Source organism: Schistosoma haematobium, chromosome ZW, assembly GCF_000699445.3.
Source record: "Schistosoma haematobium chromosome ZW, whole genome shotgun sequence".
NCBI classification, from domain to species: domain Eukaryota; kingdom Metazoa; phylum Platyhelminthes; class Trematoda; order Strigeidida; family Schistosomatidae; genus Schistosoma; species Schistosoma haematobium.
In genome coordinates, this window is record NC_067195.1 from 60,094,738 (window position 1) to 60,115,349 (window position 20,612).

At 35.4% G+C, this 20,612-nt stretch overlaps 1 protein-coding gene across 1 annotated transcript; it reads left to right on the top strand.

Annotated features, from left to right (window-relative positions):
* The first annotated feature begins 6,159 nt into the window (after positions 1 to 6,159).
* Positions 6,160 to 11,963, top strand: MS3_00004039 (uncharacterized protein). The gene is made up of 3 exons (XM_012942160.3): positions 6,160 to 6,329; positions 8,317 to 8,631; positions 10,146 to 11,963. Exons 1-2 carry the CDS (start codon positions 6,231 to 6,233, stop codon positions 8,605 to 8,607), a joined length of 390 nt encoding a protein of 129 aa, XP_012797614.1. The 5' UTR covers positions 6,160 to 6,230; the 3' UTR covers positions 8,608 to 8,631; positions 10,146 to 11,963.
* Positions 11,964 to 20,612: the final 8,649 nt, after the last annotated feature.

Here is a 20,612-nt window from a genome sequence, read left to right on the forward strand (position 1 = left end):
CGAAAGTTGACCTAAAAGATGCTTATCTTCAAATTCCTTTAGATGAATCTTCATCTATTTTGACGACAATTAACACTCTTTTTGGTCTGTTCAAATACAATTTCCTTCCATTTAGTCTAAGTTGTTCTCCAGACATATTTCAGGAAGTTATGAATAAAGTAGTTAGTGATCTTGAAGGTGCTGAAGTTTATCAAGATGATCTCATTGTTCATGGCTCTAATAAGGCAGTTCATGACCAGAGACTTATTGCTTTATTGCGTCGTTTAATTGAGAAGAATATAACAGTGAATCCAAATAAGTGTTCATTTTGTGTATCTAGTCTTGAATGCCTTGGATACCTAGTTGATGGTAATGGTTTTAGACCAGATATGAAATGACTAGCTCCACTGACTAATGCACCGTCTCCGAAAAATCTTACAGAATTACGTTCACTAGTGGGTGCTCTTCAATACTATTCCCGTTTTATTCCTAATTTTTCTTGTCGTGCAAATTGTTTATTTAATATTTTAACATCCAATTCATTCAAATTGAGTGAGGAACAAGAGTCATGCTTACGAAGTCTGCTGAAGTTTCTTCAAAGTGATGCTGTTCTTCGAACGTTCTCCCCTAATGTACATTCTGTGCTTATTACTGATGCATCACCTGTGGGAATTGGTTCAGTTTTGGAACAGGAAGGTAGACCAGTTATTTGTGTTTCACGCAAACTTACTGTTACTGAACAAGGTTATTCACAGACTCAGCGAGAAGCATTAGCTGTGTTTTGGGCTGTTAAAAGACTTCATAAATATTTATTCGCAAAGAAATTCACTATTGTTACTGATCATGAAGCTTTAAAGTTTATTTATCATCCCGAAAAATCCTTAGCACGTTCCTCAGCAGCTATGGTTCAGCGATGGAGTATTGCTTTGAGTGCATATGACTATACGGTTCAGCACAGAAGTGCCAAACAGATTCAACATGTCGATTACATTTCTCGACAGTCATTACAAGATAAACCTATTAATACTTAGGATTGTTTGTTAGTGCAACCTTTACCAGTGAGACGTTCAGATCTCATTAGAGAAACTCGTAGATATTTTGGATGTATACTCAGTGCTATAAGGAAAGGTTGGAATGCTAATTTGAAACGGAGATTTCCTGTCTATTTTTCAAAGCGGGATGAGTTATCTACTACTCCTGATGGTATTCTGTGTTTAAATGATCGTGTTGTCATTCCTCCTTCATTGCGTAAATCTGTTCTTGAAGATCTTCATAGTGGTCATTTAGGTGTTGAGAAAATGAAGTCCTTGGCAAGGCTCACATGCTGGTGGCCAGAGATAAGTGCAGATATATGTCGTACGGCAAACAATTGTGAGAAATGTCATCAGTTGAAAAATCATCCTTCGAAGTGGGTGCCATCGCCAGTATCGTCTGAGGCCTGGCAGAGGATTCATGCTGACTATTGTGGACCATTTCTTGGTAAATACTACGCACTAGTAGTCATTGATTCTTTTTCAAAGTGGCCTGAAGTTTTTTTCACAACTTCACCAAATTCTGATTTCACAATACAAGTATTAAGAAAGGTGTTTAGTCGAGAAGGTGTTCCCTTGGTGTTGGTGACTGATAATGGCTCACATTTTGCTGCAGATGCAGTCACTACCTGGTTGAACGGTATAGGGTGCAAACATCTATTTACTGCTCCCAGACATCCGTGTTCTAATGGGCAGGCAGAGAATTTTGTTAGGACATTAAAGACTGCTATTGATTCTATAGCCCCCTCAACATTTAATGAGCTGGAGAGGGGAGTAGATACCTTTCTATTGCAATATAGAAATGCCAAACATTCGGTGACGAAGGAGACTCCAGCGAAGCTATTGAAAGGAAGAATTCTTCGGTCGAATATGAGATGTCTGGAGTCTGCAGAAGTTACATACTATCGAGGAAATGATCTTCGACCATCTACGGGTATTGTTCTGAAGAATGTCGGAAAATCGATGGTGCGAATTCTAGACATCGATGACTTAAGTACACACAGTCGACATGTAGATCAAATACAATTTCAGGAACCAGGTGAGTCAGTTCCAATTTCGATTGTTAATTCTAATGCTAATGAGCATATTCTAGATAATACAGAATCCTTATCCAATACAATGTCAGACAGACTCAGGATGAATTTGAGAAGAAGACGTACGATTGATTACAAACACCTAGACTCCAATTTAAGCTGTGGCGGATGTGGTGTTTGAATGAGCCAATGATACCTTTGTACTGGTTGAATGTTTGATTTCGAATTCTAAATACAGTACATTCGTTGTGCCTGTGTCTTCTTAATTCAATTGCGTTAATCCTGGAATTCCTAATTCATACGACAATTAGAATACTATAAAAACACTTGATGTATTCTTAAGGACTAAGGACAGTAAATTACTATGATTTACCAACTTTTTTCTTTCTCTTTTATCGTCAATATTACTGGGTTCCCACCTGGATGTATTAGTGATCCACTGCCACTAGATACTGAGGCCCGTTTAGAGAAAGCTTCTATTCGGGCCAGAACCACATGAATCATTCAAAATTTCTTTGGAGGTCTGGCATGTGTTTTCCAATGAGTTTTATTAGGCTGATTACATATCCGATACTAATGTGACAATTTTGTGCCTTAATACCTGAAGCAGTTCCCTATTTTTGGTAACGTTTATTCTTAGCGGTCTGAAAGCTCAACAGTTTTTGTCACAGTGATGTAATCCGGTTGTTAGAGGTCACTGAGATTGTATCCAGAGAATGAATCAATTCTGACGAACATATATCGAACCACAGTGTTGAGGTTTATCTGATCCTATTGAGTCACGGCAACAAAAAGGTATAATGAGATAGAGCAGAGGACAGGAATAAAACTATTTACATATCTTGAAACTAGAATGACAATAAATAATCATATGTTTTAAGTAAATTTATGTGATATGCTGGGAGAACAGTTTGTTGGGTAAACAAAGTGAACATCGTAGAGTATAATATTTGACAACCAGAACTCCAGGAATTTCTAATAAGAGTGACTGAACTTTCTAAAACTTATTTGAAAAAGCGTAAAGTAAGATTACAAAAAACCGAACAGTATTCCTACGATGTCCACCATTGTAAATTTTCCACATTTTGTAGTTTCATGGAATATTGTGAGCTGGGGTATCGCTTTTGTACAAATGTTTGAGTGAAATTACATGAAAACAGCTTTTCCAAAATCTTAACTATTCTATTAAAAAAACTTTTAGGACACAACATGGAAGCAATTGTACAGAAATGCTATGCTCAAATAATCTAGGGAAACCTCTCGGACATACCGTTGACGTTGGAAGTATAAGCCAAATGTAAAACAAGGTGATGGGTATTACGAAATACACAAGATCGACTAGTACTAGAAACTTAACACTTTTAGCATGTTCATCAGGCCGGATGCCGTAAAGAAAACTTCATTTAGTATTTTTCTAGCAACTGACTCATACCAAACCATAATTACCTTAAAGCATCCACTAGTAACCTCATAGATACATTTGACAAAGCAATCAGCGTACCAATAAAACCTCTAACGAGTCCGTGAAGTGTTCCCGAAAGCTGTAAGACGTAAAAGCAATGCGTACTACTTTGGACACTAGAAACACAGCCATATGGTACACCATGCACATTTTCCATTCTCAACAGAAAACTCAGAATTCAATTTTTTATTGACTGGTTAGCCGTTAAAACTATTTTATATCTGACCTTTCCTGAACCAAAGATCTCCAAGGTTTCACTGATGCGCAGCAAAATGAGGCGTTGCCAATTGAAATATCTTCCAGTTTAACGATCTCAGAACCAAGTAAATCAGAAATCGATGGTGGTCGGGTGAGAGGACATTCTTTGACAATGATCGGCATGTTGAAGTGTATGAAAGCTGATAAAATGTTATAAGAATCGGGAAAGTTGGCGTACTGAACAGTGGTCTGGTGTAGACGTTGGACCAAGCGTTTACTGTTTGAGGTGTTCACAGTTAAACTCTTTCTTGTAACGGGTGAGAGTGCAGATTATTATGGGCGAAGCGTATATTATCGATCGATTACAGTGACACGGAAAACATGTAAGGACGACCTAGAGTCCCAATTGGCCCTGCTTCGCTGTCTATCCCAGCCAGTTGAGTCCAGAACACAATTCTCATCCTCTGAGTTATGAATCACTATATTTCAGACATACTGTTTATATACCAACCAAACAAACCACATCATACCATAAAATAGAAAAACGACATATGTACGATATTTAACGAGTGAAACAAATATTGACCAATAGGGAGTGCACATTTAAAGTCCAAGGCCACCGTCAGACTTAACATGATAATTATTGGTATGTTTTTCTCCACATCCTAACACTCTTGAGGTCAGCATCAACGTCAAAGAGTTGTGAAATTATTCTCCCTCTTTCAAGTGGTAAGAACGTAGGTAATTTAATTAAAGATATTCGGTGGTAGTTCACTGTGGTGGTTGGTATTCAATATAATCCTCAAACTTCGTATATAGTTCGTTCTGATAACCGTCATTGGATGACGTCCCAAAGGTGTAATAATAAAGGCGAATACGAAGTTTTGATTATATATATTATTGCGCCACGCACAGATAACCAAAAATAACAGGTACGCTAAGCAGGCACGAAAGAGTAGTGCCGAAAAGCAAGCAAGAGAGTGGGCGAGAGAGCGAGTCGAATGAACGAGTCAATGAACAGAGTTAATATGTACATATATGTACCTAGGGAAATGAATGATTCATCGAATCAATTAAGCGAATAACTCTGAGGGTAGCAGAATGAATATATGTTTAGGCAGTAAGTAATGCTCAAGCATATATATTCACACAAGTTAAACAATAAAGGTGCAATGTTAAAGATAAGTTGTTATTGTACGAATGACTCTATTCGTTAAATAAGTTAATAAAAGGGCTTAACCGAATTAATTGTGAACAAATGCGATTGCACATGAGCTGCCATATAACCATCTTTATTCCTAAGTTAGCATTAAATCTTGATCGTTGACGGCACTGGATGTATAAGTCCTAAAACCAATACAGATAAAAGCCGTTCCACGTTACGTTCAACACTGTGTGTACGGACGAGACGAGGTTACAAGTTTACCTCACTTTCTACTCGTTACGTATAGAATTATGAAGAGAGATCGCTAAACGGAATCTCCTGCAAAGCGTAGAATCATCAAGAGATCAAGTCATAGAGTGGTGTACGCTATTTGCGTCGAGAGATATAAGTAGTGAGTAGCAACAACCAGAAGAGGAGTTCATTACAGCAGAAGGCTATGAAGGTCGACTTGAAGAATACAGAAATGGAAATAAGAAAGAGTCGTGATATAGAAGAATCATGCAGAATTTGGGGAACAAACGACGAAATTTTGCAGATGGAGTATGTAATGTATAGTCCTCGCATTTAGCTAGAAGATTCTGCACTTTTGTATTAAAATATAATTGCCGTCTCTGCCTGAGTGTTTGTTAATTACAGGCGAACAGCTCATTTCAAGTGTCAAATATTTCACGGAGACTGTCACAGAATGATAATGAATAACATAGAATGGAGTAAGTCACAACAACAGCCAAATAAAGATCCGGGAGAAGGTCAAGGTGATCCAGAAAATCCGGGAAGTTATGTTAGTAACGCCGAAAATTTGTTGCTAAATAACCAAGTGCAGTAAGCCATGCACTCAGGTTATAGAAATTCCCAGGTTGTTGCAAACACCGAACTGTAGGTAGGAATGACAAAAGTTAACCGTTAATTTTGACATGCACTTTCTAGGTTATATAAGTGTGGCTCTAAGTGTCATTTCTAACGACTAGATGAAACAAGAGCAACAAATTTCCTTGATAATGCATCAAGTTGCTGATGAAATAAAAATCGCAACATCCATTAAAGAAACTAAATGGCGCGTTTGGAGCATAGAGGACAATTTTCTTGGTTTTTCAATGGAGAGGACTTAGATCCAACATTACTTGGATGGAAATTATTATCTCTATTTGAAATGAAAAGTATCATGGTCTCGAATATTGTCTCATTTTGCATTCAGTTATATAAATTGTTTCATACTGGTGGTTTCTGTTGATAATGTCACAACTTAATCGCGGTTATAACACTTTCCATCTTCAGTATTTGACTGTGCTACAACTATACGTTTTGGCGGGAACTCTCAGGGTCACACTTGGTTCGCTTTCAAGCAGTCTCATTTTTGAAATATGACTGCGGAGGTGGAGATTAATCCGTTTAGACCTGGTGGTGAACTTTCAAAGGAAGTGGATGATATCTTGAAAAACTCTACAATTTCAAGGGATACGGTAAGTTATCTATTTATGTTTCTGCGTAGGTGTAAATGCACCTATGAAATCTGCAACTAGTCGTTCGAGTGGTTGTTTTATGTAAAGTTATGTAATAAACTCAATATGTGTAAACTCTGCTTCTAGTACACTTAGGCTTTTATATCCTGACCAGAGTTTAAAGGTCTTCGAGACGTCAAGATCTATCTATGGTTTTACAAACGTTTTTGTAACAATAATGTAGTAATTGTAAATACTGACGACAAGATTTCTGCTAAACTTAGCACTCAAGGGGTTTTTTGGTATTATTTTGTGGAGTTTTTGCTGCATTTGACAGTGATTAATCTGTCCGATCTGCATAGTGAGTTTTTTTATTTCTAAAGGTGTAACTAGCTGGCCAAGTACTTTTCATATGCAGTAATCCATTTTATATTGCAAAACGTTCATATCCTTCAAGTTCTAACAAATATTTAGAGGAATAAACAGGATCTTATCAGTCTGAAAAATCTGTACGTAATTGAAATGAGATACTGGCTGTTTGGTGCTTCTGATTAATATCAGCATGAGTTTGTGGAGATCTTAGAAATTCCACAGATTGAAATCATGAGTCAATTGAAGCGCAACTTTGTGGATTGGTTGAAGTTAGTCACTAACACCATTGGGTGCCGGCTCAGTGGTCTAGTTGGTTAAGCGCTTGGCGCGAAACTGATAGGTCCTGGGTCTGAATCTCGCGGAGTGCGGGGCCGTGAATGCGCACTGCTGAAGAGTCCCATACTGAGACGGAACGGCCGTTCAGTGCTTCCAGGTTTTCCATGTTGGTCTAGCTTCAATTGACTCATGATTTCAATATGTGAAGCTTCTGATTAAGTTCACTCGAAATTCTCTTACAATTTATTTACCCTCTTCTTTGTAGTAGTACAGTTGTCTGTCGAGTAAAATCCCAACGCCACAGATTTGCAAACAGCTCTAATTACTATGGACTGACCTACAATATCGCTTGAAGATCAAGAATTATATATGTCCGTAACTTGTGAAGGCTAACTAAATCGTAAAACTAGGTGAAGTAACCTACATTTCAGGCGACTCTATTAAGTAGTCAAACTGTTCGTCAGTTCAGATCGACTATATGGTGACATTTTATATTCGAAACTAAGAGAATTCCCACAAATAGTCATTTGCTTTTGTTCAAGTCTTCATAAGATCCTTTTTGCTTTTCCTAAAATTTCAGTCGCCTTCAATGGCAGCCCACAATCATTGTTTTTCAGTTACAAGTTTCTTATCTTCTCGGGATTTAACTTAGCCGTTTCTGTTTAAGGATTATTGTCTAAATTTAAAATACCTACTTTAGTTTAACACTCGACATATTGTTTCGCAACAAATAGTGACTCAGTTAATGTATTGAAATAGACCGCGACGGAATACATCCTTGTTTTCTAATCTCGTTAAGAGTAACTTTTAGTCTTCCTATCACTAGTTTAAACTCATATTTTAAATACAGTGACTTGGTAATGCTTCGAATGTGTGCTATTTGAAAAAGCAACATCCAAACTATGCGAGATCCATTTTTGAGAATAGCTACTGTCTAATCAACCTGAGCGTTACTAAGATGATACATAACGCATTAGTCGTTTGTGTCCGTACTGTATATAGAATGTCCCTATTAATCTGAGCTATAAAAAGTATTGGTTTGGGCAGTTCATTTACTATGTAATTCTGGACATACTTCTAAATGACATTTTGTGTATAAAGGTTAGTGGTCCTAACTAGCTGACCAAACTAAAATAGTTTGGCCTTATTGTTTAGTGTTAGGGGTCTTAAGTATCTATAATTAATTCACTAATAAGCTACAAGCTAAAAACTCGCTCTGCCCATTTCGGTCTGAACAGGTCAGTAAGACCACTAGCTTCTACAAAACGTCACGAGGCTATATATACGAGTTTACGAAATCGCAATTTAAGATTATAGTGTTGTCTCAATTCCGTAGATTTGCTCCTACCTCTTTTTTCAGATAATTATCAATGATCCAGCGTTGCGCCGCGCCAACGGAAATGCGACATCTGTTGACGGGATTATATCCAATAATGTTCACACAAAATGTGCTGAATCACCTTTCAAATCCCAAACGTCCAATGGTCTCAGTGTTACCGATCGTTCTCCACATCCACCTGGTCTAGTAACGTGCGAGGTGGTATCTCAACATATACAGCCACTTCAAAGTCCGACATTTCAATCTAGCCAAGTTGAACATGTCAATATAAAGAGCAGTAGGAAACCTACTAAGTGTTGTGTACTTCAGTGAAGCTAATAAACTTAGATAAAATCTGTGAGTTTGCCACGAATTTTTATATCTACAAACTTTTCTTTTGATTGCAACTGTGGAGTATACTTAGGAAATTCAATGTTCATTCTATACTATTAGTATTTTTTTGTATTTGTGGGCGGATTGCTCCAGGAAGAAATTCGAAAGCGGTAACTTGAGTAGATATGTGCTAACGGGTTGATGGTACCATAAAGTGTATGAACCATCACCAGGTTTTCATTTCCGATCCCGTTTCATATATCTTGGTTTGAAAAGATAGAACATGCATAAAGATATGTTGTTTGGCAACAATTATAAGATCTCATCTGTTCTTTATTTTCGTAGACTGACGAAGTTTGATTTATGTCATGATCTATTTTACATGAACTACATTTAACCATTTAAAGTAATATATGTATAATAGTTGATTAGATTACACAGAACACTTGATTGGATAAAATTCTCAAACCTGCTGACATCATATGAAAAGAATTCAAATATATGGAGAATAAACTAAGTATTTAAAATGAAGAATCTGTTTCTGTCCAAATAAATAAAATGAAATCTAGCCAAACACCACAACTGTTCTTGAATGTGGTTGCTTATTGGGTAAATCAATGAAATTCTAACCTTAGGATCACACTTTCAAAACACTTTTCGTCGATTGTAGCAGCTTCTTAATACTCACAAAGGTATGGCTAGTATCGGAATGCGCAAACACGTACTTGATCACTGATTTAAATCTAATTGTCACATTTTAATAATAGGAATAATTAAAATGGGTATAATAATTAAGTATAATATGAAATTTAATTGCCTCTTGTTATGCGCCATAAATCCAGGCCTACCAATTTTTCTCTTGCTACAATGACCCATAAAACTCGAATTTTTTTCTCTTACAACTGAAACCAATAACCATTGATTTCATAGATTAGTACTATGTCTTGTGAATTCACTTAAACGTCACCCTATAATAGTATTTTTTCACATTTTTCACGTAGATAGATGGTCCTCGGACTTACGTAGGACATGCTTCGAATACCTGAATCAATAAAAATATTGAAACTTAATCATCTAAAAGCAACAATTAAGTTCATATTACTGTATCAGACTTTAAATTATGTATTGTAATGCAATAATTACCAAGGTGTACAACACTGAGTATTCACCGATTTTTTGATGTTCCTTTTCCTACCAATTAATTTTTATTTGATGTGGATCTCATAATATCTTAAGCTCAGTGTTTTCCCTACAAACAATAACTTCATTTCCAAATATATACTCTGTTAATTAGCCAGTGTTTCTGTCTTTAATAACCATTCATGAGGAAATTAGGCCTCGGTCACATCGTCAAACTATCGATTTGTTAAGTTTGGTCACTCCAATATTTTATCAATATGTTGTGCAGTCATAACAACTACAGTGGCCCAAATATACCATAATGAATGTAATACATGTTTCGTTCGTTTTTATGGTTTCATATTATAACGAGTGAGTTAAACTAGATCGTACTGCTCTTATTTTATCTTTTATTTTAGATCCCGTTGACAATCTGATGAAATAATTTGCCGAAAATACGCCACTGTATGCTATTCACCACAGTCATACTTCCACCTTCACAAGCTTAGTGTTTTAATAGGTGTTTTCAGATGACATAGCATGTCTAATCTATTTAAAAATACGTAAAATCATATGCGCACACAGTCTTCCCGTTTGAATTTTTATCTTTTTTTCCAACAACTTAATAAAAACAAACTTTAAATTGTCCGGTTTTCACATATTACACCAAATTACATTTTATTTTACCTACTTTCTCAAACTTTGGAAATTTTAGATGAACACCTGAAAGATTATTTCTGCGTCCTCCGTTATATGCTGCTAACGTGACTTTTATGTTTACAAAAACTAAATCTAATTCATTCATTACGATTGAACACTAACGGGGACTCTGAAAATCAGGACCTTTCTTCAAGTGCAATTTCTTATGACATAGGTGTATTCACATAAATAATACGTAAAAAGCATTTCATTTTATTGCTCTTTGTCTGCAGTTCTGTTTGGTCAATTTCTTTTTGTTTACTTTACTACTTTAGTTTTAAAAAAGATTGTTTGTTTTAGATAATACATCACTTCCTTGCTTTGGTTTTTTCCATACAGTTTAAGTACTAAGTGTGATGCTTCAATTTTGTCAACTGTATTCGGTTTCACCTCGTCCATCGTGATATATATATATATATATATATATATATATATCATATGGGGTTGTGTCTCTTTCATTTCCATGTTGTTGGACACGCATTTCTGCACACGGAAGACTAACAGATTTCCTCTCCTTTCCATATTCCAATTTGATAGTTGGAAGATGTTCTCTCTGCGTTGTTTTACTCCTATATTCTCAAGTAACTTGTGCACATCTATCTTCTAATGCCTCTCCTTTTTCTGTACCATTTGTACAATTTCTCTGTTCTGTTGATCATTATATATGTTGGAATCTATCCTCAGCTACCATTTTTATTCCATTTTAAACACCTTTAATATTGTTTCTTTGTATTTCAGCCGCTTTGTTTCTTTTCTTGATTTTTAATTCCATCTGCTTCAAATAAAATTGATTTGAAAATTACTATAATATTTAGTTTTTCTTGAGTTCACTTTTTTCATTCTTTCATGAATTGGTTCTCAAATCGTGGCGTCTAATTTGGTTTGAGCATTTGCTCATCATTACCAACCCTCGGACGCATCCAACTTAAAGTCAAATACACAAATCTGTATTTGGTTTTTGATTGTCCTTACCATTGTTTTTTTTACAAAAAGTCAAAAATAAGTCTCATCACGCATTTTGTTTGCAGTCACACATTTGAAAAATAAGCTGCAAGAATGAAATGCATATGATTTCATAAATGTTTGCTTTGTCCATGAGGCCTAACCCAAGATTTTTATGCCCCTCAGCAAACACCAATTCAAACTATTTAAGGGAGATAGGATAGTAAACATTTAAGTTCACTCGGCACAATTTTGGCTCTGGTTCTATGACGCATCGTCTTGACGTTGTATCCATAAGGTGATAGGCTATTAGGTTACTAAGATATAATTCTCCTTATGTACAGTTAAAAATCTGTCTGGAGTACCCATTTTTCGTTTCTATATATTTTCTCTGTAATGCACTTGAGAATAGCCGTGTTACGGTTAGTAATAACGAGCGGTAGTGTGTTGTCTTGTATTCATTCCATTTCTCATCTGTCTGCAATTTTTTTATCCAGCACATTACGTTCGAAGCCTTACCTTAAGACTATTCGGTTCTCACAGTTATATTTTGCTCTCTGTCCTTTATCAGTGCGATACTTCCGAAAGAATTTTCATGGATATCCATTATATCATGAACCTTTTCTAGTCGTTTTGAGTTAGAAATGCAGTTTATGTTCTTTGATAGGACGTTATGATTGAACACTGTGCTATATAACTCTTTCTTGGTTACGATAAACTACTCAAGTGGTATTGTGGATAAAATACATTCTGATTGCTAGAAATACTGATTGGTACTAGCTAGAAATAATTTGAGGACCTAAAGTGGATTTTAACGTCGGATTTGTTACTATCTCACTTTTGTACGATATATTAATTGGCTATTACTGCAATTACACCAAAGCTTGAGACAGCCATATGAAAACGTGACACCAATCCATGCAGTCATTGACAATTAAGCTGGATCGTGTTGATAGATCTGGCTGGGGTCCGCGTGATTAGCCCAACGAATATTTGGAAACAGTGAATTTTCATGAGTCTCGAAGTCTCCCTATGCGTGTCCCCATTTTGTTCATTTAATTTCTTTACTACTTCTACTCTGGGACTAGTCTTGGAATAATTTTATCTCACTGCTAATATGGTATGGGAAATTGAACTGATCCACATATTTCAGGTTCTACTTTGAGTATAGCAACTCACCAAACTATAATAATGAGATTACACTCTATACCAGCTACCAGATGATGTATGAAAAGCAACATTTTTCTGAAATTTCTCGTGTAGTTACCATGGCTCTTCAAACTAATCATTGGTTATTTTTAAGTTTCGGAAAGGTGTAGCTATTCATCGGGAAAACATACGAAAAACAGGCTAGGATGTTGCATTCTTTCAGTCTCGTTTGTCAGTAGAAGTTGCCAGCTGTTATAGCTAACGAAAGTAAACTATTATAGCATATTGTCGTCCCATCTTTCCTGAACAATGTCTGTTATGCATCAGTAGTATTGTCGCAACCTTCTGAAGCCGAACAATTATTTTGCGAGTTGATTACCAATCATGTTAGATGTAATATAATGATAAAGCTAGTAGTTTTTCACCAGTTTAAATTAGCTGTGACAAAATCAAGAACTAGCTATTCGCTTGTGATAAAATGCTATCTTCATAAGGTCTGCAAAAGCAAACATCCACATAAACTACTATGTCAGTATAGGGTTGTCAAGATTGAGTCCTACTGAAATCATGAAACGATCAGTGTTAAGCCACCATTAAAAATCTTGAAGCACTGGACTACCGTCTCATTCTAGTGTAGGACTCGTCAACCATGCGCGACCATCCAGTGCTTCCAGGTTTTCAATGGTGGCCTAACATTGATTGGTTCTTAGTTGCAGTGAAACCATCATACCCCATACCAATTATATAATACGTGGTAAGTGTTTAATTACCCATAAATTTGATTAGTTTCGAGTCATTAGTTCTGCAGTAGAAATAAACACATGAAGTTACTAATCTGTGGCCGTATTTATTATTCATTCTTAGATTAGATTGTTAGACAATTTGTTCCCGAACTTTATCGTTCTTGCGAAAGTGCTAAAGCATATCTGAAATATGTGATTTGCAAGTGATCAACGGGCATTGAGTTGTCACAAACTGTCAATGATCGGTATTTGCTAATAGGGTGTTTTCTAAGTTCAGTAGGGGATTTTACGTATTTTTCTTGCCTGGGTGGTGTACTTGGGCATCTTTCAAGGCGGAATCGGCATGTTTCTAGACACGATTCCACCAGCCAGTAGTTGATCAAAAATTAGTGCAGATTAGAATGTTTCGAACGACAACAAAACTAGCACTCAGAACTACTGAAGCTACTATAAGAGCTATTAGTTCACTTTTTGAGCTTCATTGATGGTGTTTAGGGAAGAAAAATGAAATATTCAGTATTGCTGACTCATAATTCAGATTGCTATAACTTTATTTCCATTTTTCTCGCCATCAGTTCTTGAAAATTGTTTAAAAAACAAATAGATTTGTTTGATGACTTGTATGTGGTTTCTTTTTCCAGTCATCTTACTTTTCTTCATTCTTTTATTTGTAATTATTTGCTAATCCATGAATACATGTAAACAGTTGAATTTGAGCAATTGAAATATAACTAATATTAGACTGGCAATGGTCTTTTTTGTTATTTTGTTTGTAAAGTGAAATATATATATATATATATATATATATATATATATATATATATTACTTGTATATATTCACATGGAATCCTCAAGGCCAAAGGAAAAGAGGAGGACCAAAGAACACGTTACGCCGGGAAATGGAAATAGACATGAGAAAAATGAACAAGAATTGGGTGGAACTAGAAAAGAAGGCCCAGGACAGAGTGGGCTGGAGAATGCTGGTCGGCGGCCTATGCTCCATTTGGAGTAACAGGCGTAAGTAAGTAAGTAAGTGACTTGTGTATGTATAATTTTACTTGTATGAATCGTTTCCGAATGTATGGAATAGTTTATTTGCTATGCATTTTTAGGACTGATTAGATTTCAAATTCTCTTTTACATCTTACATTGTTTTAAGTCATTTTAACACTTCCAAAACCATACCTTTTAAATTATTTCATTATTTGAATAATTTAGAACAGTGTAAATGCGAAAGTAAAGATAGACTTTCGTTTGTTTAGTTCTTTACAAATCCTAACCTTCACATATTATGGAGTACTTTTCATTTGCAGAACTGATAGTTCAATATCATATACTTATTTAGTTTATTGTATTACATGCCCACTTTGATAAAAGTTACCCATTCAAAGTAAAAAAGATTCTTATCTGAAGGTAATTTATGTCATGGACTGAGTCTGACCAACAACCGTTGAAAATAAATATTGCAACATATTTTGTCCTAGTATATGATTTCTTTTCAGTTTAAAATCTACGGATTTATTGGAGATCAAGATTAGTAACTTCAATCTTGACAGATAGCGCATGAAGTTTAGACCATGGGGATAACATCCAGGGGTTCGCACCCACAACTTCGATTAAATTTCATTGTTGCATGGACAACATACATTGCAGTCGGTGATATTTGTCTCACACCTGATATGATGTCAAACGTTATACAATCAACCATGGTTTTTATCTCTCAGTGATCAAAACTATCTAATGTATAAAGTACGTAGACAAACGTATATATACATGACATTCTAAACAGCACATACTATTTGCTGAAGTCGTAATATGATTAAATCTAAAAATATTTACATGCCAGTTAGTTAATATGTAGTCGGAAGATATGCTACATTTATGCAACATGCCATCATGATGTTTGTTTAAATTAGTCGAAAAGAACGTTTGGTTTAAATACTAAGAAACGATGAGTGGAATATATTTGTTGTATTGATATCTCAATAGTATGGGAATAAGATACAGCATAGTTATAGTTGTACAATATTTTTAATTTTATATTTTTTCGTTTTCATTGAATTGTGAAAAAATTTTATTTATCCGAAAGTCTCATTTTATTATGCTGGATACATCTAACATGAAGCACATCTCTACATACATTTGCGAATATTTTCATGATTAAATCTAGCAACTGATTAGGTTCAATATTTACAATTCAGTCATTACATTTTATTCCATTAACCTGCTGGAATGTTAATCTTACTGTCACCATATCTCTATTTTTATTGAGTTATATGGACCGTAATGAATAAATGGATGTCATGTTTATAGATGTCATCAGAACAGCCAGAAGACTATGTTGTTTCCTCATTAATGTTTACTATCACGCTTTGTTTCAAACATTCAGTTACTTTGTACTCTCTTCAGATATTTAGATACGCAGCAATGATTGTGCGCCTTATCACCACACTAAATAGGCCCTATATGACCTTTCCCAAGCCGCTAGTTGATGAAGACCTCCAACTTCGATTATTGAAATCTGTACATTAAAAATGATTTTTAGCTTTTCTCTAGATCGTTATCAAACTTCCAAATTTACAAATATTCTGTAGTGGGAATTGACCACTTAGCGCTATGGCTAGATCACGAAGAAATAAAACAAAACAAAGTTTATTAGCTATAGGAGAATGAAGTATGATGGGTCTAGTTATAGCTTATCTTACTTGAAGCCTCGAATATATTTCCCTGGGAATTCATTGGTAGGCGAAATTAATTTGATAATTAAATATTTAGAGTCATTTTCAAGGTAAGTAGAAACCTAGCAAAGATGGAGGAGTTTCAGCAAATGTGTTATTCTCTGTTACTGTAGAAAAAGTATATATTTGCGATTGTATTACCTTGAGAACGAATTTTCTGAAAATAGATCTCTTCATGAAATTACTCTATGTTGTTATATCGATATTCTCCTGATGTCCCAATATTAGTTTATAAGTTCTAATAGCTAAAAAATAAAACCCAACAAAACTATGGCAACGAATAGACTGGGACATGATATACGATAGTGAGCCAAGTGACATCCTCAAATAGTTTCCCAGTAATAAGATTAAGTCCAGACAACAATATAATTCTGTTATTCCAAATACTTGAATAAACTATTAGTAAAATCAACATCGATCCAAAAGTTGACGATCCTAATTTCAACTATACATGACATGCTGAAACTAGGGTTAGACAGTTGTTCAATAAATCCTAATTTTTCACCAGTTTCCTATCTGGTCCCAGTTTGTGATGAGTATTACCTTATAAAGTTTGAACAAAGTTATTTAAAATTTTTCAATAGTTATTAATCGGTTAGAATGGATTAAAATAAATCTGAATGTTTCTAACATAAACACATTGATTTAGAACCATAACGACTAAGATTTTCAGGAGAAATCTCTAAATCACCAGTTGATTTTTGTTTACTATCCTAGTGATTGTTTGAATGATACTATTTTATGAGGAAGATAATATTCAATATTCAGAAAAACCTATTGCGTTAAAATAACCTAAAAGGTAATTTGAAAAGCATCCATTTTGTCTTAGTATTTTTTTTCGGTAGAAAAATCGAATAATATTGTCCGACCGGCCATTTTTTTTTTAAAAAAAATTTTCCAACCCCAAATTACAATATTTTTCATCCCGTGTTTCGTCCAATGAAATGGCTAGTTCCAAAAATTAGATTTAATTGGTTAGTTATGTCTTGAAAATTGTTATAAATTATCAGTACTTGTCGACGAAGCACAATCTCAATCGTCATTATGGAGCAGAGTAACGTGCCGAGTACGAGCGCTGGTGTTTCTCACGTAACGGAAATGGAGGAAGTCTTTTTGACTACCTTGTTTCTGGTTGCGTTTCCATCGGTTGAAGCGTTAAAGACCACCATCACAAATTTTGAAAGATCGACTTACAGTCATTATGTAGTGAGAGATTCGCATATTGGCAGAGATCAAAAATCCTACATTAAATTTGTGTGTTGGCGAAATGGGCGTATAAGATCTAGCGGTTCGTCACAACGTATTAGACGGAGGAGGTAATTTGGTAAATTGTTTTATAATTTTTTTTAATGAAGGGCTTCTATGAACACCCAATGTCCAGCATTTATGTTTTGTAAGATTATAGACGGCTATTGGACTGTTGTACGTGGGAATGTACATCACAATCACGAGTGCAATTCCCTGAGGTACCAGGGTAATTCATGGATGCGCAGGTTAACGGATGGGGAGTTTGAAACTGTGAGACCGCTGCTGATTTCCGGTACCGCTGCATTCCACATCAGGAATTTTGCTTACCAATCTTATGGGAAATGTCTGACCGCTCAAGATGTCTGCAATATGCGGTACAAAGTGTTCTCACACGCGAACCTTCCTGGTACGGAATTTGCCAATTTATAATGTACACTATAGGTGATTACGGGAAATTGAAAGCTCACATAACATCCTTGGGTGGGCTTTGCGAATACGAATTGGACGATGAGAACTGTCTATCGTATTTCTTCTTCATGACTGCTGAGCAACTGAATTTGGCCGGTCACTTTTGTGACGTAATTGGTTTTGACGGGACGTACAAAACTAATAACGAGAACGTCCATTTATATCAAGTCGTTGCCATGGATATGAATTTTAAGGCAATACCCATGTGCATTGCCTTTTAAGTCGCGAAACGTCGGCCTTGATTTCTCGATTCCTCTTCTTTTTCCAACGGTGTACCAACAGTCGACAACTGGTAGGCATTGTGACCGATGATTCACCTGCAAGTGCTGCTGCTATTACGCAGGTGTATCCGGATGCACACCATATTCTGTGTCGCGTACACCTTGTTCGGAATGTGATAAAGAGGGTAAGTGTTTCGTTCATTAACATTAACCCAGTAACCGTTATTGTAGAGGGTGCGATCAGAAATTGTACAACTGTTCTTTCGCCTCATGTTCACTAGAACGGTTGAAAGGTAAATCAAAATCTACATAACATGATTTTGTAGTTTTAACAACGTACTTTCGTTAATCGAAATGTCGGACGGAACATTTGGCAGATACGTCAGAGACCACCTTCTACCACGGAAACACAAATGGTCCACTGCTTTTCGACCGCCATCCACTCTCTTTGAACTGAATAATACGAACTTCGTCGAGACCAGCCACCGAGTCTTGAAGATGTATCACCTTAATCGAAAAACACCGGTTCTCAGATCCATTTTCAATGTGCTGCTTCGTACTGGATATTGGATGGAAGCAAGATTACATAAATATTCAATGGATTGTCGGGGAAAGCCGGTATTGGTGAGGAGCCGGAAGTACGTCGACTTCAGGAACGACTGACACCAGTTGCCTGTCAACTACTGAAGCGACACCTTCGCATTCCTATAACGCAGTCTGCATTGACGGAAGATTTATTCACCGCTATGGACGCCACGGGGACGTACTACGTACACGTCGACACTAGCCGGTGCTCGTGTCCATTCTTCATTGAAAACGGATTACCATGCCGTCACATATTGGCTTACTGCATACACAGTAACACCGAAGTGAACGTACAGTCAATTTGTGACAGGTGGTTACACTATGATGGTTATCTGACTCATATTGCAGTTGAAAATTATTTCCCAATGCAACTGAGTCAGCCAAGCATGAAGAATGCGGTGATAGCGTTAATCAGGCGAATGTCGGAGGAACAATGCAGTTCACTTCATGACTTCATAGTTCACGGTAGACTACCAACAACGCCAGTAAACTTACATGGAGAACAGCATTCGTACAGCATTCATACCTTCTGTGCCTACGACCCATCGCCGAACGTACGAGCAGTGCACTGTCCTATCTGTGGCGCCATTACAAACTAATAGTGATGACGTTCGACCGCGAGAACGAGTAAAGGCCCTTTTCAGGGCCACCCACAATTTGATTTCCATTATTTTTTATCTACTACTTTTCCGCCGCAAAGGTCAAGTGATTAAGCACTTATTAATGTCTCATGAATTTAGATATCCCTTAGAGATTAATAGTGGAAAAGCGATTATCGTTCATGTATTCGTAAACTTGTTTCTAACGTTTATTAGATATAAAGGTTAAGAAAACTTAGACAAGATTTTGTCATCTAATGAAGACTAATCTAGTAATTTTATATTGAAAATAATGTGATTAGCGTTCATGTTTTAGTAACACATTTGTAAACTATCTAATAAAAGTACATTTTGAGTACATTTTAATAGGAATATTTTAAATGAGTGAAAATCGTAATTTTGTCGTTAGGTCAATAAACTTATGATGACATTTATTAGTGAATGTAATAAGATAATTACAAAGATGAATGTGATTAAAGCTCATAGAGAAGTAAACGAAATTGAGAAAATTAACTTATTTAGGAATAAAATAATGACATTTGAAAACAAGTTGAAACCATCATCATTGAAATGATGATGGTGATAAAAGGTCATACAGTAAGTGTAAAAAGAAATAAGAATATTATCCGTTTCATAGATACACAAAACAAGAACTTCATATTCTTGTTTTATATTAAAATTTCCTGAAACCAGAACTATGCGTACGTAAGAAGTACGTCTGATCGTAAACTAAGCCTCCATAGTTATTCATAACTACTGATTATATCACCGTATTCATTTGCACACCTCATCAACTATTTATGACTGGTACAATCTCGTTGTACCAGTTAAATATTCCCTTAAAATATTCAAAAATCAAAAATAATTTAGGAAACAATCGTTTTCCTTAACTTCATCATCACACTATACAGTTATTAGTCCATAATTTTATTATTTTATAAAGTCCAAAAATAAGGCATGACATTTATGAATTTGACAATGTAATGTGTTAACAATGGTTAACGTTTACATCTGTAACGATATATATATTTACAAATTAAAAAGGTCATTCACTAAAGGTCGGGATGATTTGCAGTAAAGTGTTCAGTCACAATAAGTGACTAAGCATTATAGGAAAATTGAAAATGCAAAAATTTTGTGTCAATGAAATACATAGTACAAGAATTGAATCTTGTCAATTGACATAATAATAATAATAATAATAATAATAATAATAATAATAATAATAATAATAATAATAAGGAAAATAAATAATACTAATAGCATTGTAAATGTTCATTGATACAGTTGACCTTACTCATATTTATACGTTTAAAGTCGATAAATATTTGTTGAGTCAGTCAGACGACGTAGGCTTGTTCATTTACACTTCATGAAACTGATATTTCAAATGCTTGTCAAAAATGGTTACATTCATAATGTCTAGATAATTCAGGTTTCATATTACGGCGGTTAACAATATTCACACATGACTGATTAAACAAACTAGTTTTT

Bases quoted from the DNA above. Each gene is read 5' to 3' on its own strand.
- MS3_00004039 (XM_012942160.3), top strand. From the start codon at position 6,231: ATGACTGCGGAGGTGGAGATTAATCCGTTTAGACCTGGTGGTGAACTT. The intron at 6,330-8,316 runs GTAAGTTATCTA...CTCTTTTTTCAG, and splicing joins CTACAATTTCAAGGGATACG to ATAATTATCAATGATCCAGC.